The sequence below is a fragment of the Lactuca virosa genome, chromosome 2 (genome assembly GCF_052849685.1).
Source record: "Lactuca virosa cultivar CGN04683 chromosome 2, Lactuca_virosa_CGN04683_v6, whole genome shotgun sequence".
Classification (NCBI taxonomy): domain Eukaryota; kingdom Viridiplantae; phylum Streptophyta; class Magnoliopsida; order Asterales; family Asteraceae; genus Lactuca; species Lactuca virosa.
This window is the reverse complement of record NC_136427.1, coordinates 190,215,196-190,239,997: the sequence shown is the minus strand read 5'-3', so window position 1 is coordinate 190,239,997 and position 24,802 is coordinate 190,215,196. Positions and strand designations below refer to the sequence as shown.

The 24,802-nt window shown below is 38.1% G+C and overlaps 1 protein-coding gene across 1 annotated transcript; it reads left to right on the top strand.

The window, feature by feature from the left end:
* The first annotated feature begins 3,119 nt into the window (after positions 1–3,119).
* Positions 3,120–6,407, top strand: LOC145158074 (uncharacterized). Its single transcript, XM_079077020.1, has 8 exons — positions 3,120–3,303; positions 3,397–3,489; positions 4,775–4,896; positions 5,002–5,259; positions 5,437–5,547; positions 5,637–5,735; positions 5,814–6,071; positions 6,177–6,407. Exons 3-8 carry the CDS (start codon positions 4,822–4,824, stop codon positions 6,291–6,293), a joined length of 918 nt encoding a protein of 305 aa, XP_078933146.1. The 5' UTR covers positions 3,120–3,303; positions 3,397–3,489; positions 4,775–4,821; the 3' UTR covers positions 6,294–6,407.
* Positions 6,408–24,802: the final 18,395 nt, after the last annotated feature.

Sequence of the window (24,802 nt, the reverse complement as noted above, 5' to 3'; positions counted from 1 at the left end):
GCTACCACCATCGCCACCACCACAACTACCGTCTCCACCACCACCACTGCCATAACTACCGCCACCACCACCTCCACCGCCATCGCCACCACCACCACCACCACCTACCGCCATCACCATAACTACCGTCTCCAACACCACCACTGCCATAACTACCGCCACCACCACCTACAACCACCACCACCAACCGTCACCACCTACAACCACCACCACTACAACCACCGTCACCACCACTACTACATGGGTATTAACAAACACCACAATCACCTGCCGTCACTGCCACCACCCACCGCCACCACCTGTCACCGCTACCACCATCGTCACCACCACTACTACCACCATCGCCACAACCACCGCCGCCACCACAACTACAGTCTCCACCACAAACCACCACCACCACCACCACTTACCACCTCCACCACCACCTACCACTGCCATCGCAACCACCTACCTCCACCACAAACACCAACCATTACTACCACCAACACCACCTGCAACCACTACCTACCATCGCCGCCACCACCGCCACTACCACCACACCCGTCACCTGCGACCACCACCTATTGGATTACTAAAGATAATGAAGATATCCACTGAAAGCTAATGACCTGCGACTTTAGGGCATATGAGATTATGACCTACAACTTAAGGCTAATGACTTATTGTTTATCGGTCATTTGGGATTGTGCCTTTATGCTTATTTTACATTTGGTTAAAAGGATTTTATTATTTTTACAAATAGTTTTTGTATTTATGATTATTAACAAACACCACTACATAAGGCCAAAGGGGAGTTATGGATATATGGGTATTAACAAACACCACAATCACCTGCCGTCACTGCCACCACCCACCGCCACCACTTGTCACCGCTACCACCATCGCCACCACTACTACTACCACCATCGCCACCACCATCGTTACCACTACCGCCGCCACCACAACTACAGTCTCCACCACCAACCACTACCACCACCACCACCACCTACCACCTCCACCACCACCTACCACTGCCATCACTACCACCTACCTCCACCACCACCACCACAAACACCAACCATTACTACCACCACCACCACCTGCAACCACCACCTACCATCGCCACCACCACCTACCACTACCATCGCCACCACCTACCTCCACCACCTACCTCCACCACCACCACCACAAACACCAACCATTACTACCACCACCACCACCTACAACCACCACCTACCATCGCCACCACCACCGCCACTACCACCCCTACCCGTCACCTGCCACCACCATCGTTACCACTACCACCGCCACCACAACTACAGTCTCCACTACCAACCACCACCACCACCACCACCACCACCACCACCTACCACCTCCACCACCACCTACCAATGTCGTCACCACCGCCTACCTCCACCACCACAAACACCAACCATTACTACCACCGCCTGCAACCACCACCTACCATCGCCACCGCCACTACCACCCCCACCCATCACCTGACACCGCCACCTATTAGATTACTACAGATAATCAACATATCCACTGAAAGCTAATGACCTGTAACTTTAGTGCATATGAGATTATGACCTACAACTTACGACTAAGGACTTATTATTTATCGGCCATTTGGGATTATGGCTTTATGCTTATAATTTTGCAAAAACCAAAATTTTTCGACACGGTGCGGTTTTTATATATTCATGAACCGCAAAAACCGAATCGAACCTTACTATTATATTATATATTAAATAAATTATATATTTATATTTTATATATAATAATAGCTATATATACTTAGACTAATTAAATAATGAATATAATATTTATCTTTAGCAAAAAAATTAACAAAAAGAAAAAATAGTTAATATTTTTCATTTAATTTGTCAAAAAAATGTTGCCAACACAATATGCACGTAAAGTTTGAGATTTTCTTCACATTTTACAAGGACCAAAATGTAATTTTTATTTAATTTGGTAAATGCCAATGTTGATACAGCTTCAAATCGTTTGAGGAGGATATGATGAAATCTAGGATCAATTAGAAACTAATATCAATACGCTTTTTCGCCTCCAAAACCGTTTTAGGGTTCAGAAAGGATCACAAGAAAATTTCAAGAATGTGTTTACTCTCCAAAATCAAGGCGGGAAGTCTTCATCTTTCTCACCGCCAAAACCATATCAAATCGATTTGAGAAAGGTAATGTCGAGATATTAGGTATCATCCTTGAAATTAGGAATATATTAATTTCATCTCTATAAAGAGGATTGATTTATTCAATAATTTTTATCGTCTTCTCCATTGTGAAAGAAAATCAGCTGTACTACAGGTGTTCTTCTACCTAAATCGTTCTTTATTCAGTTGTAAGTCTCTATGAATGTTAACATTAAGTTTGTCTTTCAGTTGATTAAAAATGTTATTGGTAGTATATTGTTCCAAATTATGCCATAACAAAAAATAATTTTTTTGAACACCAGGTGTGCTTATTGCACACCAACTGTTCGATGAAAAGCCTAAATCAATAATTTATGTTAAATATTATTGTATGGTATCATATTCTTTAATGAAATACTAATCTGATTACACTAACTTATATGTTATTTTTCATGTTTAATTAAGTATTATGGAAGGAGAAAACACATTGATTGAAGATGTGCCTATATTGGAAATGGAGGAGGAGGACCAAAATGATGGATCTGATCTAGATGATTCAGAACACGAAGACACATCGGATTACACTTCCAGCGATTCTGATAGCAATACAGAGACTACAAAGAAAACAAGGAAGAGGGGATTGACTCGATTGCCAAAGTTACGGACCGAACATACAAATTCTGGTGGAAGAAAAAAACGTGTAAAGTTTGATGAATTTGGAAGGTTTGCAGGGAAGTATAGATCACAGTTACCTAGTTATCTGGGAGACTTAGTACGGGAAAGGGCAGGAGTTAGTGTTTTCAATTGGAAGAAGGTAACAAAAGAAGTCAAGGAAAAACTATGGGAAGAGATAACGGTAAATAATACTTTTTTATATGCAACTCATATGTTATTGTTATTCTCCAATGCAATTTCATTCAATAACTAACATACTAGCTACTTGTATTCAACGTTTTTATGAAATTGAGGATAGTCGAAGAAAATATATAATGAATCGGCTTGGTATGCTTCTACGGAATTTTAGAAGAAATTTGTATGCAAAGTACATAGAGCCCAACTTAGGGAATACCGCCAAGCTTAAAAGAATTCCTAAACGATACCGTACAATAATTCTTAGCCAAGATCACTGGGACAAGTTCGTTGAACACACACAGTCAGACAAATTCAAGGTTAAATTCATTTTTTATATTCATTATCACTTTTATTTTATATTTTATTAAGGTAAAAAATACTTATAAGATCTGTGAATTTTTTTTTGGAAGGATACGTCGAGAAAGGCGATCGTAGCGCGTTCGAAGTCGAATTATAATCACCGGATGGGACGAGGAGGATATACGGCTCTAAGAGAGAAACTGGTAAGTTCTATCTTTGATTGGATTGTGTATTTTTATATGTGTTTGTTTTTAGGGAAGCTCTGAAAGTATAAAAAAGATGTAAAAGAGTTATCAAAGGGTAAAATTGGAATTGAGTTATTAAAAATAAAGGATACATTTGGTTTGTTAGAAATTTGAAGAAGTTTATAATACATTATATATAATGTTTTATACATAAAATTAAACATTTGATTTTAATTTGTAAAGATTCATATAGACTTGTATAAACGTGAGTTTCGTTTTGTTTGATATGGGCTTTTATGTTAATCCATTTAAAGTAGACAACAGTTGGAAAATATTTTTTTTATAAGCATATGTACATGCTTAATAAATCTTTATTAGATGACAAAAAAATATTTTTTTAAGGAGGGAAAAATTGTCGGCAGGTAGGAATGGAAAACCAATGTCACTAGGAAAACCAATTCACCAGCAGTATGAGCACAATTAAAGAACACAGATTTTGATGCGTTACAAATATGTGATTATTTCACGATAGCTCAATGATTGATACATTAAATGGTTTGTTACATATATAATATTCATATTTTTGTATGTCGACAAACTAGTTATCACGAGTAAATTGATATTTATTTGCAAATTACAATATAACTAGCATATGACTTTTCATAACAAGAGATTCTAGTGAAATGGTAAATTTAAAATTTATGACATGTTTTAATTTGATTTTAGATGGATATAAATGTCATTATATTTTGTATAAAGTTCATATCATGACAGCTGATATGTTTTATTGTTTATACAGATCATTATAAGTAAGATAGTTTACACATAAGAAGTGTAATCAAAATTGTCATGTGCACAATTGTTATGTATCCGGTCTTTTGCAAACATGTTCAAAACTGTCGACACTAACCACCTGGAAAAAATGTCATATTTTACATCAGGTGGTCCAAGAAGGCCAACATTTACCAACAAATTAATGGATCATTTTTTTTTATAATTTTTTTTTCTTTTATTTCCCCGAAAATTATCAAGATTATTCTTGGGAGAGTCCATCCCTCTTGAAATAATGAGGTTATGAAATCAAAGGTGCTTTTTATTCCATTCATTGTGTATTTATTGAGTATTTGTTACGATAGATCTAGCAAAGTCCATCAATTGCAAATTAATTTTTTATTTAAAATATAGGTTTGCTTATGATAATGCTTGTAGTAAGATTAATAGAATGTATTTTTTTTTTTACTTTATTTGCTTCTTTTGGTTCATGTTGATAGTATTTTTGCATTTTGTTGTATATGATTACTAGGTTAATAATAAAGTACTTGCCAAAGACGAAATACCCCCCGGTCATTAATGTGGTGTAAAGGACGTGAAAACAAAGCAGACGAATTGGAAGATGCTAATGTTAAAGTCATGGCAGAAAAACTAGTAAGTTCATTAAAACTTTCTCCTTTATTGTTTTATTACTATAATAAATATTAGACTTGTTAAATAACTATTGAAGACATTATTTTGATATATTTTTGTGTATAGATGGAACATGAAAAACAAATCAAAGATGGAGATGTGAAGCTTGATCCTGGGATGGATGTCATGACACTAGTCTTTGGCAAGGAAAATGGTGGATTCTTAAAAGGGGCTGGCACAGGAGTGACTGCTAACATATATTTCCACATTCCTAGAACCAAAGGATCTTCAAAAGAACAAATTGTGGACCTAAAGTTTGAACTACAGAATGAGAGACTTGAGCTGCAGAAAAAAGATGAAGAACTTAAGGCGTTGTCAACAAAGGTGAGAGAACAAGATAATACACTAAAGTTAGTTTTAGCTCATCTTGAATCACAAGGAATAATGATACCTAATCTACCATCTCATCTGAATCAGTCTCCAACATAAGTAAGTGAGTTGTTACTGTTTCTGCAAAATGCATTTATTATATAAATTGATCATTTTCCTTAAATTTTGTAGGTATTTTCAGTGGACAAGAACATTGAATCTCATGCCACTCCTATTACTAATACTATCATAGAGAAAACACCTATCATAAATAAAGCATCGACAAATGAAACAGTTACACGAGTAAGTAATTATTTGACAAATTCATTGATTTTAATATTTTTTTGCAGTATTTTCTGATTTTAATATAATATTGAATTATTGTTTTCTAGGTAATGGCAAAAGCCACCAAAATAACTGTTGAATCTAAGAGTGCGACTACAAATTCACATCCAAAAACAAAAGATACTCATTCACCAAAACTCTCACAGGTATGTATTTGTATTTTGACATGAAAATATAAATTTTTGTTTATTGTTTTTTTATCTAAATATGTGCAATCATTGTAGACAATGAAGACAATAAAGTGCATTCTACAATATCCAAATAATAGAAGTAATGTTGCTTTTGGTACCGTTTACATATCTTCGGAAAGACAAACCATTCATGGAGTTCCACTTCAAGACGACTGCTATAAAGTTTCAATTGATGAAGTGATAAAGGGAGCTGCATTTTTACCATATCCAAACGGTGATATCAAATTAGTTGAGGATGCACATAAAACTTTTGTTGCATGGCCAAAATACCTTGTCAAATGTGACGAAAAGGTTTATTTCTTCTATTAACTTCTTTATGCATTATTATTTTTTTTTCCTTTTTAAATTAGTCTTTTAAATTAATAGTTGTTCAAATTTCTTTCAATGTTTTTACAGGTACCACGAATGGGATCAACTCAAGATGATGAACATAAAAGCTCCAAGAAACAAAGAAAAAGTTTAACTCAAGATCATGAACATAAAAGCTCCAATAAGCAAAAAAAAAAATTATAACGAGAGATAGCATTGGCAAGCATACAAGGAGCACTTTCAAGAAGACTAAAGAAATCCAGTTTTTGGTTAATTATGACTCTTTATTCCTTTCTTTAGCATTTTTAATAAACTTGTTTTGATTACAAGGATTTTTACCATTTAACTAGTGAAATTATGAATGGAAACTTTTATTTGAATTATTATTAATATTGATATTTTCTTGTCATTTCATATTGTCCATTTACGGTTATGTTTATTTAACATTGTTTTTTTATTCCATGTGTCTAATAATTTTATCGTCATGTTTTATTTTGTTGTCACTAAAATGTATATAATGGTTACTTCACAACAAATGTGTCGTGTGACTAAAGGGCTAACAATAGTCATGATAGAAACTCAATATGCGTCTGCAAGTGTTTTACATTCATTTTTTATTAAACATGTGTGACTAGAAGTAAAACAAATACAACATTGAAAATTTGTGTGTCGGAAAAGATACATATGTCACTTTATTTAATAATCATATGACTAATAGTTTATGTATTGTTATATTTAAACAATACTTGTGAGTCAAAATCTTAAAAAAAACGACATGATAAGATAAAACTAATGTGACAATAGGGTAAATGTAGTCACGGTAAATGAAATTGTGTGTCGATACAACACTAATGGTTACAATTGCATTAGTTTGCGATATCTAAATTGTGAGCAATAGCCACATTGAAAACTATAGGTGTGTCTAAAGGATAAAAAATGTTATGGTTATCAAAATTTTGTGTGACTAAATACTAAACAATAAGGACAATAAACATTAGTTGTGTGTCTACAATGATTTTATAGTCATGTTTTAATTTAATATACGTGACAAAAAACTAAATAATATTATTAATGTAGATAATTGTGTGTCAAAATCATAACATCTGTCACTTATTTCTACCTTCATGTGACTGTATGTTCGACAATAGTCACAGTTGTAAAAACATTATATAACTATACGACATTTACAACTATGGTTTAAGTATGTATGTGTGACTACAATAAAAACAATAGTAACAATCTGGAATTTTTTAATGTCTAAATGATAAAATCGGTCACACTTAAAACAAATTGTTATGTTCATAAGGTGAATATTGGCCACTGTTATATATACTTTTGTTTCTATAAATCAATTACAGTTATGTTTAATTGATTTCCTATGTCGAAAAGATATAAAATAGCCATACTTACAACTTTTTATGTGTTTGAATGATAGCAACAGTCATGATAAATTATACGTATGTGACTGTAAGTTATAAGATAATCATAGTAAAAAAAATAGTATGTGTCTTTAAAATACTTTTGGTCATTAAAATCATAAATTCATGTGACCATTTTGGGAACATGGTGATGAGTTGCTTAATTATGTGTGTCTAAAAGATTATTAATAGTCATACCAAATAATTTTTTGTGTGACAATTTATTAGCAAAACGTAATAGTGATAATAAATTCATGTGGCCATTTGATGAACATGGTCATGCTATGCTTAATTTTGTGTCTCTAAACGATAGTCTATAGTCATAATGAAAATTTTTGTGTGTGACCAATTAATAGCAATACGCCACACTAAAAATAATTTCACGTAACCATTACATGAAAGATAGTCACTAAAATAAAAAGAATGTGTGTCTAAAAAGTGTTTACGACCACAATATTGGATAAAATGATAGTGTACAACAACAAAAATTTCTACCCTATAGCCACACTTTTATGCTATGGTCACAGGTTTTCATATGTTACAGCCACTAAATTTAAAAGTGGCTGTATGGTGCCTAAAATGGCACGACCTTCGGTGACACTTCCGATGAAGTGTTTTGTCTTGATATGAACTACACTAACTCTTGAATATTTGTTTGTCAAGAAATGTTTCTTGACAAGAGAATCATATATGTCAAGAGGTCAGTGGGAGTCTCAATTGTCTTGAAAAGTTTCAAAAACAAATCAAGAATAAACCGATAAGTTAATCACTAGCACACGACTTGAGGTTTGCAACCTTTCGTGTTGACGTAATCTTGTTTCTATGCCATTCCAGTTGAGCTAAGTATGTATGTGAGTTCTATAAGTTCTCATTTGTATGCATAAAGGCAAGCACCTTGATCAATGGAAAGTACATTGATAGGTAAGGGTGAGCTGCTTAACAACCTGGAAGCAATGGTGGGCACTCGTGCTGCCATGAGGCAGGAAATTGAGATTGAACAAGTTCAGTCCATATGAGATGGATTTGTCACAAACATTGTCTTATGATTGTTGTTATGACAAATTTACATGGATAGGAACGCATACATCATAAAATCTAAGTGTCATAAGGTTTCCCTCCTAATGAAAATGGTTGTGAGGAAATGCTTTCACTAAGAGAGATTTTAAGGAGATAGCAGTTGTGTAAATTGTATTCTCAAATTCGATTATGATTACGGCATCCCTCTTCATAGTTCGAATTGTAAGATTTGGCAATTAGTCTGAACATTTGGGACTTAGTAACATAAGTTATAAATTTGTTTAGACACACACAAGCTATCTAAGAAAAGGTGTATAAGTTTAAGAAGCTTAGATAAAGGATTATCAAAGCATCTAGTATTAGAAATATGAACTTAAGGAATTCAATAAGCATTGTTTTCTGGAAGTTCAGCTGTTTTCTGAATACATGTCAAAGCTAGTGGGAGCATAAGTGTTATGCCAATAAGGAAATAATCATCATGTTAGTGGGAGCATGATTATTATGGTAAGTATTGCAAGTTAGCAATATTAATTATAGAAAACAAGAGTTATACTTTGCAAAGTCGCAAGGGTTGAAAAGTTGTTTTGCTATAATTAAGGGAGAGAATATTATACTTCGTTTCAAAATCTAAAGCTTAGATTAAGAAATTTTAATAAATTTAGTCAAAGGATACATAGTGTGTTCTCAAATTTCGATTATGATTACGGCATCCCTCTTCATAGTTCGAATTGTGAGAACGTGACACATAAAATATTATGGCAGAAGATTGATAAAGTATCATATCTTTATGTAAGACATTATGCATCGTGTCCCATACGCTTAGGGTATAGGATCGATTGCAAATGCTATAATATTTGACCATTCTAAAATTTTCCAAATGCCTAGGGCATTAAGAGGGAAAAAGGACTAGAACTGGATTTGACTAAAATAATTAAACAACTATCAAATGACGATCTAAGGTTCGCCAAGGATTTGTTGCTTGTGAGTAGTTGGAAGTATAGTATTGGATGGACCATATCGACATTATTATGAATAGATAAGATTCTATTTAGAATGAGTTGTCATATGACAAATATGGAAATGTTTCCATATTGGGAGTTGGAAATTGAGAATTTATGTCTAGATTAGAAAACTTTATGCAAAAAGATGTTCAAAGGAATGTACTTTGAGTGAGAGACATCACATCTATAGAATTGTTTGTAACAATTTCTGATAGAGACCTTGTAATTTCATTAGCCAAGTCCTGGTGACTTTTGTGCTATGACTTTGCGAAAGTATCGTTGCATAAAATGTTAGAATCTAACGTATTCTAGTAGTGGCAAGAACCTTGTGTTCTTACACTAACGATAAGGATTAGGAATTGTGAAATGAGCATCATTGGAAAAGTTTTCAATTGATCTATTTCACAAAGCATGGACCATAGGAAACAAAGTGTGCATGCTTGGAGCATGGGACAATTATTGTTGTAATTCAAGTAATAAGTTGATTTTCTGAAACAGTAAGCAATGAATAATGAGTAATCATTATGGTGTTTAAATAAAAGTGTTTTATTTACGCTCAAAAGTTTTGGGGCCATATAGGATTAAGTATTATCGTTGTGTTTCATTTTGCATGTTTTAACTTCCAGAATAACTGGGTTATTCGAACCTCCACAGTCGGTCATACGTTGGAAGTAGGTATGAAGGAAGACTGTCATGAATCTGTCTGTAGATTGTCTAAGTGTTTAGACATAGCACAAGTTTGCTGCAGAGTTCATGAGTGCTTTAATAAGATTAGAGTATTGGATCAAACCCACGCTCACTTAAATCACTTGTTTTATCATGAGTAATTGTGAGACGATAACATTGTATATTCTTGAAACCGAGACATGTGAGTTGTTATTTGTTGGTCGGTTGCGCATTGATAATAAGAAAACGCACCAGTAACTTGGTGTTATAAAACTTATTGTTGTGTGTGATTCGATCAGTAAATGCAAGAGAGCATTTGAGTCGAAGTTTATCCATTCCTTTTACCCAAAGTGGGATAAAAGCGATATCTGTGGGCCCCTCGATGATTTAGTGATGACACCCTAAGCGCTTGGCCAAGCCGGGACTAAGTTGATGTGTTCAATTGTAGTCTGTTATCAGTCGTCATAAATCGAAAGCCGGGAAACAGTATAGAGAGAATGATCAAATTAATGTCTTGTGTCTATACGATATCTTGAGAATGGAGGATTATATAATCCCTTATCTAAAGGACACGCGTATCTGATAAGATCAGAGTTGACAGCGGCTTTTGAAAGCTACGATTGCTGATCAGATTCTGAAGTTATGCAAAATAGTTATTAGACTTATCCAAGTGGGAGACTGTTGGATTAGTGTCTAAGTCCATAACTATTTTGGTATGTACTTGACCCGATTATGAGCATGGTCCTTTTGGGTTGCCTTCACCATCGCAATATGTAGGATGAATTAAAGGAGAAATCATATTGTTTAATTAATATTAGTCAAGAATTAATTAAGAATTAATTTTGTGGCTAAAAGAGATTAATTAAACTTAAGGGACTTATTGTGTAATTATAAGATAATTACATAATTGGGCTATGGATCACCTTGGAATAACAGGTTGGACGAATTCTATGGGGAAGCCCATTAGAAATCGTCCAAGGCATGTTCCAGAAGGGGTCCATGGGCTGCTTAGGGCTTAAGTAGTCAAATTAGGGTTTCCATGTTAGATAACCTTAATTGCCTACCTATTTAAAGAACCCTTGAGACCCAAAAACGTGGCTAAGTGTTCCTTCAGGGTTTCCAGCCGTTTTTGGTGCCTCCTCTCTCCTCCCTCTTCATCCAAGTTGCTTAGTGGTGTTTGTGACTCCATTAGAGGTGCAACACTTGAGGCACTAAGCTTTCTGAAGCCAAGGATTGATTGTTATTGCTATATAACAATCAAAGGTAAGATCTAAACCCTAATTTCAGTTATAGTTTATTAGATCTAGGGTTTATGGCTTTGGATTATCAATTGCATGTTCATTAGACAAACTAGATCCAAAGCTATTAGGGTTTGCATGTACACCATAGGATTGATGTATTGCTCGAAACCCATCAAGAACTGTCTTTTACCCCTAGTAACTCTCCGTGGAAACCAAATTAACCGAGTAATCCATGATCTCGTGATTGGAGAATCGGATGTTGACGACCAACAACATTAGTTGTAGGGCTAGAATGGGAATAAATATAATGTTTGATAATGAAGTATTTGTATTGTACAAATAAGACACTGACGATGATGGTGATAATGGAGCATTAACATTGATATTACTATTTTTAAAAATCGATAGTGATGGGTGATGGAATTAATCTGATCTAATTGTATGCTAAATGGTGAAGGTAAACTGAGTGCTTAAGGTATTAACTTTAAAGTTGTGGAATACAACAAAGAATAAAATGGATAATAAAAGGGAAAACGACTTAGGAGGGTAACAATGTGTTGGACTTATTCTTATTTGGTCCCTTATCTTTTTTTTTGTCCTTATTATACCATTGAACTTATTATTTCTGCTCACCAAAACCCTCACGACCAATTATCGCCTGTTTTGCCGATTTCCTTATTTTATAACGTTTAATTACGGATGACATGTCGTATTATGTGGACTTTGAACACATTTCATCTCCGTTTCTTTTTCACCCCCTTTCTCCTTAAACTTAGGGTTCATAGTGAAATTGAAGACAACAGTTCAATCGAAGATTACGATTACGAAATTGAAGAGAACCGGTGAATGCGAGTGTTATAGTGAAGAAGATGGCCTCCGATTCCAAACGACGTAAGTATTTGACAATTTATGTACATTAAAATGGTTTGTTCGCACCAAAACTATTAGTGTACTTAAACGATGTTGTTGTTTCAATCTGTGATGACGATTATAGTGCAATGGATCTCAAAAAGTTTATTTTGTTCGTTGAAAAGTAGATTGAAGGCAGTTGCGATAATGTATATTACTGCACTAGAAATGAACCATTGGCAGAGGGTATTAGGAGAGTTGGGAATGATGCTAACTACTTTGAGTTTATTGAAACAAATTATAGTGATGAAAATGGTGTAAGAGTGAATGTGTATATAGACCACAAAAATGAACATGTACTTGATTGGGCTGAAATGGAAGTAGTAGAAGATGATGAAGGGAATTATCCTGAGCAAGACCTGGATGATGACAACGATTCACAACTTTCTGATGATATTCCATATGAGCATGAAGCAGATGACTACATTCCTTCTCTTGACAAGACTATTGGTGATGAATTTTTGCACCGTGTGTCAGGTATTTGTAAGGATACAAATGATGAGGTTGAAACCAACAATGGAGATGACAAACCAGTGTACTCTATCCATAATGAGAACCAGAAATGGTGCCAATTCTAGGTATGAGATTCTCTAACCCTCTGGAATTGAAAATTTGTGTGACTTACTATGCAGTGAAGAATGGCTACAACCTTTATTATGAGAAAAACGATAGCCAAAGGTTGTTAGTAAGATGTTGTAAAGATAACAAGAACCCCTCTTGTCCTTTTAGACCGTGGGCTTCCTGGATGAGTAGTGAAAGGTCTTTCCAGATTAAGTCCTTAATTGATGACCATAATTGTTTAAGAGTCTTCAAACTTGGTTCAGTTGTAACATATAAATGGATTGGAAAACATTTTAAGAATCAGTTTTTAAAGAACCCCAAAATAAGCATAAGGAAAATGAAAGCCAAGGTAAGTACAAAGTTTAACTTGATTGTTAGTGTGACTCAATGTAGAAATGCTAGGAGATATGCTTTGGATGAGATAGAGGGTAGTTTGATAGAACATTATGGTAAAGTATGGAGTTATGGAGAAGAATAATGAGGACAAATCCTGGTTCAAAAGTAAAGATAGATGTGGATGTTATGCCTGATTCCACCACTTACTTTTCTAAAATGTATGTTTGTTTTAAGGATGTGAAAGATGGGTGGATTGTAGCATGTAGGAGGGTAATCGGGGTAGATGGTTGTTTTTTAAAGGGTATATGTAGAGGTCAATTGTTAGCAGCTATGGGTAGGGATACAAACCACCACATCTTCCCTATTGCATGGGCTGTGTAACACCCATAAAAATCAAGCCAATTTAAGACTTTTTCAAACATCCAAAAGCCATTAGTTATTACAAAATGTTTTCAAAATAGTTTAATATCAGAGTATCCCAGAAACCATAAGTCCAAAACATGAGGTTGTGTACGGTCACGCCTTCACCTTGCTGAGTCATCTGAAGCACCTGAAACAATAAACTGAAACCGTAAGCACAAAGCTTAGTGAGTTCCCCCAAAAAACCCATACACACAACAATACACATATAATCACAAATAGCATACTATGGGTCCAATCAACCATAGGGTTGGAATACCCCAGGCCCTCAACCATCTGGTTGGAATGCCAACATACTATGGGTCCAATCATCCATCGGGATGGAATACCCCAGGTCTGTTGACTGACGCACGAAGCAGCCCAGTCTCACTGTGTACAATGACAAATATGTCGGGTCCAATCAACCATCGGGTTGGAATACCCCAGGCCCAATCAACCTCCGGGTCCAGTCATCCCTCCGGATGGAATACCCCAGGTTGGAATGCCAATATATATATATATATATATATATATATATATATATATATATATATATATATATAACGGGTCCAGTCATCCTCGGGATGGGATACCCTCGGCCCACAACCATCTGGTTGGAATGCCCACATACTACGAGTCCAATCATCCTCGGGATGGAATACTCACGGCCCACAACCATCGGGTTGGAATGCCCAGGTCTATTGGCTCTCGCACAAAGCAGATAAGCCTCAACCACTAATCAAACATGTGCATATATATCAGATAATCACATAACAGTCTATAGACAGACAAACGGATCTAACAAATCATAACAACATAGCTCATCCTATCTACCAGGATACTGATCTAACGGATCATAGCAACATATAACATCCTATCTACCAGGATACTGATCTAACGGATCATAACAACATATAACATATCAAGATAGAAATCCAAAAGGGTCGACCTTGGTGCCTTAGACCCTTGAGTATAGTGAGGATAACTCACCTGGCACTGTTGAAGTCCCGCAGATGAAACTCCAGCTATTGGTTGACAGATTCCCAAACTGCCAACATCAAACAATACCAAATTAATAAGTGGGTTCCAAGCCTAAGGTCCAACTCACACTCCAAAGGCCCAATAGCCAAGTAATAGGCCAAAACCCAACATATGGCCCAATTTTCCAAATTGGGCCCAACCCTTCACATGGGCCTTACCTTAAGGCCCAACCACCTATTTTGGTCCAAATACTTGGCATTCCAATGGCCCAATCTCTCTTAATCATACAGGCCCGATTATGCCCATCTATGGCCCAATTTTCCATATTGGGCCCAAGACTCTCACATGGGCCTTATCCTAAAACCCATACAATTATTTAGTCCATTTACTTATTCTTGGAAAGCCCATTAATAGTCCAATCACCAAATCCCAATAGAAAGGCCCAACTCAAGGCCCAACTCAAGGCCCAAGTGAAATTAGGGTTTCCACATGAAATGACGATTAGGGTTAAGTGTTTCTTACTTAACCCATTAAGGACTTAATCCATTAAGTCCAATATTGTCTTAGGTTAATTTGCCAATGATTATTAATTATTATTTTAGGTTTAATAATTAATTCTTGTGCGGTCCCGATCAATGCCAAAATTAGGGTTTCAAGGTATTAGGGTTTTCCAAACCATAATTAGGATTTCCAACTCAAATGCTAGCCTATTAATCAAATGGTTGGGCTTTCAGGTAAATTGAGCTTCATTGGGCCCATTAGGGTTTCATTGGGCCCACTAGGGTTTCATTGGACCATTTTCTCCAAGCATCCCCAAACGAGTCAAAACGCAAACGAGGTACACTGCCACCCAACACGGCGGTTGGTGACGGTAGGAGGCGGCAACCACCACCTTACGGGGGTGGTTTTTGAGTTTCTTTTCATTATTCTACTTTCTAATTACATATTACAGTGCGTTATACCAAAATAAACACACACACTAAATAGATAAATACACACAACCACCTTGTGGTGGCCGACGGTGGTGCATGGTGGCAGCCACCACCTCACGGTGGTGGCGGTGGCTTTTTCTTAGTTTTCCGGCCAAACCACACGCACACATGCACATTAGAAACAGAATCACATATCCACACACCCTTGCTCAGAAATCTGGACGCAACCACCCACTTGTAGTGCACGGTGACGGCAGCAGCAATCCTAGCGGCCACAACGGTGGCTAAAGGGGTAATAATGGTGTCATCGGACGAAGACCCGTTGTTGAGGTAGCAATGGCGAATAATAGAGGCAGAAGATGGCGGAATCACGAAGAGGTGGCAGCGGCGGTGAAACAGCCGCATGACGGCGACGGCAACACCGAGACCCAACAGCCGCCGGTTCAACCGGTCCCTCCCACGACCACAGTATCATTCTAACTCTCGCCTTCGCCGGCGAAGAAAGTAATGGTGGTGGTGCGTCGACAGGAAGATAGAGGAGGGAGGGAAACGATCGGAACAGCAGCAACGGCGGCCCCACACACTCCATTGTGGCTTCGTCTCCAACATAAGCGACGCGGTGGTGCTACAACGACAGCAAACGAACGACGGTGACTCTTGGCGCTCGAACTCGACTAAGCAGCGGCCGGTGCTGGAGATACAAGGTTGACGGTGGCGGAGGTCTATTGTGAGGGTGGCGACTGACTTTACGCATGACAGGTAAACTTTTGAGTTAGGGTTAGGGTTTACCGGTGTGACGGGTCTTATACCCCGAGCCCTATGAAACTTCTCCCCGTAATAACAACAATGGCCCCTCGCTCTATTAATCTTTTCAAAATAAATATGAAATTTACGATTTAGCCCCTGCCTTCTGAAATCTCTTTCAAATCCAGTCCAATACTTACCCAACAACCCCTCCTTTTACAAAACCTTTTGAACATAGGTCCAAAAGTTACTCTTTAGCCCCTGTTTCAATAAATTCTTTACAAATTAAGTCCTGTTTCAATAAACCTTTTCAACATAGGTCCAAAAGTTACTCATGCCTCATCGACTCACCCGCGCTCACCAGCGCTGAAATACTGTCGCCAACCCCTGCGACTAGCTTACCCCGAGCTGGAATACAACCTACTGTCGCCAAACTCCTCCCCTTGCCGTCGTTACAGCTGCTATAGGTGTCGCGACAACCGTCTCGACAATGGCTGCATAGCGCTCGTCGAAATACTCAACTATGGCGGTCTTAATAGACCCAAGCATCTCCGGAAACTGTCCCCGGACAACCCCAATCACCTCCTCCTGGATGATCTCACTGACACGGTCCTCTGAAAATGCTGGCCTATCCTGGATGCCAGCTCCCGATCATAACCTGGATCCGGTCTCAAGACGTCTCGTAACCACCATTCTGGTAAGACACCAGAAAGATCTCTGATAATCCATATAATGACTGGGGACCAACTCCCAACCCAACCCTAGGGGTTGTTGAAGGGTTTTGAGCATTCTAACACTCCTAAGGTGTACATGCAACCCTAGAAACCTTGGATCTATGTATTACTAAGATACATGCAAATTTGATTTTCCAAGGTTCTTAACCTAACTAGCATGGCATTGGGAACTTTAAAACATAAATGCTAATAGAAGAACATACCTTTCTTGTTGCTTGGATTCCTTGAGAACCTTGTGAGCCTAGCACCTCAAGTGTGATGCCTCAAATGTCTCACACAACACCACAACACTTAGAATAACTTTGAGAGAAGTTCACTAACACTCAAAATCGGCTAGCCCTCTTAATCTTCACTTAGTGGCTGATTTTGATAGCCATAGAGCTTCTTATATAGTGTGCCACATGTAGGGTTACTCCATGTAAACCCTAATGTGCATGGCTTTTCATATTCCATGATCCATGGGTTCATAACCTCTATGGACTATCCATGGAGCACCTTATGGGTTTTAGCCCAATTCAATAAACCATGGATCATTAGCCCACTATATAAGAATAGATGATTTACACAATCAACCCCATATATATAATTAGTCTCCTTTTGATCACTTAATTAATTCTAAACTAATTCTTGATCAATACTAATTAAATAATATTATTAATATATTAGAACTTATAATATATTAATAAACCTTAAGTGTCCTTTCTCTTATTTAGTCTATCCAAATGTTGCAATGCCATGCAACCCAAATGGACCATGCCAACCGGGTCAAGTACATACCCAATATAGTTATGGACTTACACATCTAATCCAACAGTTGTGACTTTCTTGCTATGCGTATGGGTCCTGTGCTTTCAGTAGTATGGGCCCATACTACCTTCCACACCTACCCATATTTGTCTCAAGTATCATCATAATGGCCTAACAATATACATGATCATGGCGAGCGCTCAATCCTCACTCCTAGAGGAAGGCTAACTGTCTAACAACTGACCTACCGGCCTCACACAACTCACCCATCCATGAAACTTCCACCAACCCTGCAGCACTAGTGTATGCTAGCCATACATAACGTTGGACCCCATAGACATCCGAATACTCGGTCCTACTCTAAGCCCACAACCAAACAAGGAACAAGAAATAAAGCTAAACCAAATATTCTCAGCCTATAAGATCTTAATTATGTATAACTTATGATGCATACAATGTGCAATTACAGTAATGATGTCAATTTCATATAAGGAAAACTCTAGGCTAGCAGGAATCATGTAATCAGGCAATCATATCATGCAATTCCTGAAGATCCCTAGCCTAGTACCAGCATGTTGTTCTATCATATCACAATATCAAATAACCGTACGGTATTTTGGGGTCTACTTATTGGCTCCGGCTGATCGTACACTCTGCATCCTCCTTTACTTATTTTGAAAACCATTTAGAAATCATTTTGAAAATCCTTCCTCGATTTGAGACTGGATTCACACGAGTGTTTGTCCAATTCACTCAAACCAAGGCTCTGATACCAACTTGTAACACCCATAAAAATCAAGCCAATTTAAAACTTTTTCAAACATCTAAAAGCCATTAGTTATTTAAAAAAATGTTTTCAAAATAGTTTAATATCAGAGTATCCCAGAAATCATAAGTCCAAAACATGAGGATGTGTACGGTCACGCCTTCGCCTTGTCGAGTCATCTGAAACACTTGAAACAATAAAATGAAACCGTAAGCACAAAGCTTAGTGAGTTCCCCCAAAATACTCATACACACAACAATACACATATAATCAAAAACAGCATACTATGGGTCCAATCAACCATTAGGTTGGAATACCCCATGCCCTCAACCATCGAGTTGGAATGCCAACATACTATGGGTCCAATCATCCATCGGGATAGAATACCCCAGGTCTGTTCACTGACGCACGAAGCAGCCCAGTATCACCGTGTACAATGACAAATATGTCAGGTCCAATCAACCATCGGGTTAAAATACCCCAGACCTAATCAACCTCCGGGTCCAGTCATCCCTTCGGATGGAATACCCCAGGTTGGAATGCCAATATATATATATATATATATATATATATATATATATATATATATATATATATATATATATATATATAACGGGTCCGGTCATCCTCGGGATGGGATACCCTCGGCCCACAACCATCTGGTTGGAATGCCCACATACTACGAGTCAAATCATCCTCGGGATGGAATACTCTCGGCCCACAACCATCGGGTTGGAATGCCCAGGTCTATTGGCTCTCGCACAAAGCAGATAAGCCTCAACCACTAATCAAACATGTGCACATATATCAGATAATCACCTAACAGTCTATAGACAGACAAACCGATCTAAGAGATCATAACAGGATATCACATCCTATCTACCAGGATACTGATCTAACGGATCATAGAAACATATAACATCCTATCTACCAGGATATTGATCTAACAGATCATAATAGCATATAACATATCAAGATAGCAATCCAAAAGGGCCGGCCTTGGTGCCTTAGACCCTTGAGTATAGTGAGGATAACTGACATAGCACTGCTGAAGTCCTGCAGATGAAACTCTAGCTGCTTGTTGACAGATTCCCGAACTGCCAACATCAAAACAATACCCAATTAATAAGTGGGTTCCAAGCCTAAGGTCCAACTCACACTCCAAATGCCCAATACCAAGTAATGGGCCAAAACCCAACATATGACCCAATTTTCCAAATTGGGCCCAACCCTTGACATGGGCCTTAACTTAAGGCCCAACCACCTATTTTGGTCCAAATACTTGGCATTCCTAGGGCCCAATCTCTCTTAATCATAAAGGCCCAATTATGGCCCATCTATGGCCCAATTTTCCAAATTGGGTCCAAGACTCTCACATGGGACTTATCCGAAAACCCATACAATTATTTAGTTCATTTACTTATTCTTGGAAAGCGCATTAATAGTCTAATCACCAAATCCCAATAGAAAGGCCCAACTCAAGGCCCAAGTGAAATTAGGATTTCCACATGAAATGATAATTAGGGTTAAGTGTTTCTTACTTAACCCATTAAGGACTTAATCCATTAATTCGAATATTGCCTTAGGTTAATTTTCCAATGATTATTAATTATTATTTTAGATTTAATAATTAATTCTCGTGCGGTCCCGATAATCCCAAAATTAAGGTTTCAAGGCGTTAGGGTTTGCAACTCAAATACTAGCCCATTAATCAAATTGTTGGGCTTTCAGGTCAATTGGGATTCATTGGGCCCACTAGGGTTTCATTGGGCCCATTTTGTCCAAGCATCCCAAACGAGTCAAAATGCAAACGAGGTATACCGCCACCCAACATGGCGGTTGGTGGCGGCAGCCGCCACCTTACGGTGGTGGTTTTTGAGTTTCTTTTCATTATTCTACTTTGTAATCACATGTTACAGTTCTTTATACCAAAGTAAACACACACACCAAATAGATAAACACACACACACAACCACCGTGTGTTGGTCGGCGGTGGTGGTGGTGGCTTTTTCTTAGTTTTTTGGCCAAACCACACACACATGTGCATTAGAAACAGAATCACACATCCACACACCCTTGCTCGGAAATCTGGACGCAACCACCCACTGGTGGTGCGCGGTGACAGCAGCAGCAATCCTAGCGGCCACAACGGTGGCTAAAGGGGTAATAATGGTGTCATCGGACGAAGACCTATCATTGAGGCAGCAGTGGCGACTAATAGCGGCAGAAGATGGGGGAATCATAGAGAGGTGGCAGTGGTGGTGAAACAGCCGCATGACGGCGACGACAACACCGAGACCCAACAGCCGCCGGTTCAACCGGTCCCTCCCACGACCACAGTATCGTTCTAACTCTTGCCTTCGCCGGCGACGAGAGTAATGGTGGTGGTGTGTCGACAGGAAGACAGAGGAGGAATCCTAGCGGCCACAACGGTGGCTAAAGGGGTAATAATGGTGTCATCGGACGAAGACCTATCATTGAGGCAGCAGTGGCGACTAATAGCGGCAGAAGATGGGGGAATCATAGAGAGGTGGCAGTGGTGGTGAAACAGCCGCATGACGGCGACGACAACACCGAGACCCAACAGCCGCCGGTTCAACCGGTCCCTCCCACGACCACAGTATCGTTCTAACTCTTGCCTTCGCCGGCGACGAGAGTAATGGTGGTGGTGTGTCGACAGGAAGACAGAGGAGGAAGGGAAACGATCAGAACAACAGCAACGACGGCCACACAAACTCCACTGTGGCTTCGTCTCCAACATAAGCGACGCGGTAGTGCTACAACGGCAGCAAACAAACGACGGTGACTCTTGGCGTTCGAACTCGACTATGCGGCGGCCGGTGCTGGAGATGTAAGGTTGACGGCGGCGGAAGTCCATTGTGAGGGTGGCGGCTGACTTCACGCATGACGGGTGAACTTTTGAGTTAGGGTTAGGGTTTACCGGGGTGACGGGTCTTATACCCCGAGCCCCATGAAACTTTCTCCACATAATAACAACAATGGCCCCTCTTTCTATTAATCTTTTCAAAATAAATCTGAAATTTACGATTTAGCCCCTGCCTTCTAAAATCTCTTTCAAATCCAGTCCAATACTTACCCAACAGCCCCTTTTTCTACAAAATCTTTTTAACATAGGTCCAAAAGTTACTCTTTAGCTCCTATTTCAATAAATTCTTTACAAATTAAGTCCCAAAATTAAACTTTAAGCCCTGGAGATTCAAATCTTGTCATTTGGCTTCCCGAAACCAACTCCCAGCTAATTATTATTTGGTTTTGGATTATAATAATGATTAAATAATAATAAAAATTACTTCTCGGGGTTTCGGGTTTATTATTTCATTATTATATTTTAAATGGGATGTTACAGGCTGTGGTGGCAGTTGAAAATAAGCAAACATGGAAGTGATTTCTTGACCTCCTGCTGGATGACATTGAAATGAGACTTGATCATGGACTGAACCTCATATCATACCAACACAAGGTATATTTTGTGTTATGTTTTGTTTCATTTGATTTTTTTTTGTTATGTCATCTGTTATTCAACCCTATTTCATGTTTTCTTTTAGGGATTAATAGAGGCCGTCAAAGAAAAGGTTCCAACACTAAAAGCATAGACAATGTGCTAGGCACATTTATGCTGACTTCAAGAAAATATTCAAAGGTGAACAATATAGGAAGTTGTTTTGGGATGCTGTTGGAAGTACTACTGAGCCTAAAATTGAGGCAGAAATGAATGAAATAAAATTTTTTTACACTATGGCGTATGAACACCTCATGGAAAGGGACCCTAAATGTTGGTGATGTGCATTCTTTGAAGTGGACAGGGCTTGTGATGCCTATGAGAATGGAATATTAGAAAGTTTCAACTTTGTTATTGATCTTGCTAGGAAGAGACCACTCCTCACCATGTTGAAAGAGATTTAGATTTATTCAATGGAGAGGATGTATAAAATGTTGCTAGAGGGACAAAGTTGGGGTAATTTAAAAATATGTCCATCTATAAGATTAAAGATATCAAAGTTAAAGAGACATCAACGGTATGCTATAACTTCTATTTTATAAGTATTATTAACAAATGTGAAATTAATAAACCTTATTATTTTTGTGGACAGATTTTGGGGAGTTGTACCTTCTGGGATACAAAATATGAGGTTAGGCTTGGAAATGATGGATATGTTGTGGACCTTAGCAATAGGACTTGTGGGTGTTGATCTTGGCAAGTATCAGGTATCCCATGTGTGCATGCACTGGCAACCATTTCATACCTCAACAGGAATGCAGAGGATTATATTGCACCATGGTTTACTACAACCATGTTCTTGACTTGTTACATCCATACCATTAATCCACTTAATGGTAGTTCCATGTAGCCTGAAGTTCCCTACACGAAGCCATTGCCTCCCCAAAAAAGAAGGTTACCAGGAAGGCCAACCCTTAAAAGGAAAAAAGGGATCAATCTGAGAGGGAAAGCAAGGCATACTATTTCAAAAGCAGGTAAAATTATGAGATGTACCATGTGTACAGAAAAGGGCCACAATAGATCAACATATCCTACAAAACCAAAAGATGTAGCATCCACTTCAAGGCGAAAAAAGAAGAAAGCTAAAAAATGTAAAAAAGAAGATATGCTATTAAAAAATTGTTAGTCCCTGATTCTTTAGATCCAAATCAGTGATAAAATGATATTGCAATAAATCAGAGTGTAGAAGGAGTAGAAGATAGAATCAATCCAAGCATGCACACATTTATATCATATAAACGTCAAATACACCTTGGAAAACACACACATACGTCACCTAAGACTGATACAGACACCTACTATTTATAGCACACCCAGCAGCACATGAGTGTACAGCCACACATGTGTATGCGGCCGCACACAGTGTGTACGGCCGTACACACGTGTCCGACCGCACATAGCCACAACAAAGATACAACCACTGTAACTAACCCCAAGACCCTAACAAGACCTTTACAAGATAGATGCCTAGCCCAAACCACTATATTATGACCTATCAATCTCCCCCTTGGTTTGTAGCCAACATAGACATGGCCTTCAATCACTTGGTTTCTCGAACAACCTTAGGTCAGATTTTCCCATAGATCCCATCTAAAGTTTTTCATTGATGATCGTGGCAACCATTCCGGTGAATTCTTTTGCAGCAGCTTCCATGACCTCCCTTCTACATATGATTTGATGACAGGCCAAGGTATGAATGTCTCTCTCTCTCTGAATCTCAGGAGATCCTTAGCGCTAATGAGCCTCAGAACTCCTTCTCTTCTTTTGAACTTTATGGCAGCAGTTGTTGTTTCATCATCATAGGCCCAAAATTCCATGTCATCAAGATATCCATCACTAAAGTGTTGTGGAATTGGAATCTCCTTCACTTGATTAGTAGTTGGCCATAACATTATCTTCATAGGTTGGTTAGTTTTAGGGTCAATGATATCTTTGTCCTTTCTAACCAACGCTTTTGCAGTCTTCATCATTGGAAAGTTATCCCTGACATGTCTATCCAAAAACTGCTTGAAGTTGGAAATACTAGGATCTTGAGAAGGATTGTGAAATGGAGCCCTTGAGAGTTCAGAGAGATCAACCTTCGTCAAGGAGTTGAAGTCATGAATGTTCTTGTAGTATTCTAGATTTCCAGAATTCCTCTTAACCACCCACAACTTAAGCTCATGATCATAGCCCCACATCTTGATCCCTGTACGATCACCATATTGATCACCAAATTTTCTCCTTTTAAGATCAGTCACTATGAGTTGAGGTTCATCTGCTTTACGATTCTCATTTGAACTTTTTAAGAAAAGCAAGCCTTCCTTCTGCTCAGCTGTGACTGTTCTTTGGCCATGTTTGATTTTGATTCGTGGAATGTCATTTACAGGCCCCTTTTCAAATCGATCGACAATTCTTGTTCTTCTTGAGGGAGGTTGGTCAACAGGAATTTCGTCTTCGGAAGCCTGAACGGGAGCAGTGGGAGGATCATCAATGTCATGAGGCTGTTGAAACAAGGATTTGAACTTGTCACCAAAGGCTTCAAACAATTTGTTCTTCAAGCTGAAGTAGAAAGCAGTCACGAATCCAAGATTAGTTTGCAACTCGGAAATCTGTTTTGACTTCAATGCATTTTCTGCTTCAAGCTCAGCGATCCTGACATCATGCTTTCCAAGTAAAATGTCCTTCTCAATATTTTGTTGTTTTAGAATGCCAATTTCTTCTTTGAGAGAGGGCACATCAGAATCAACATTCCATGAACA

Excerpts from the sequence above, each read along its gene's own strand:
- LOC145158074 (XM_079077020.1), top strand. The coding sequence starts at position 4,822 with ATGTGGTGTAAAGGACGTGAAAACAAAGCAGACGAATTGGAAGATGCT. Across the intron at positions 4,897-5,001 it reads AAGTCATGGCAGAAAAACTA|ATGGAACATGAAAAACAAAT; the intron begins GTAAGTTCATTA and ends TTTTGTGTATAG. Across the intron at positions 5,260-5,436 it reads TTAAGGCGTTGTCAACAAAG|GTATTTTCAGTGGACAAGAA; the intron begins GTGAGAGAACAA and ends TAAATTTTGTAG.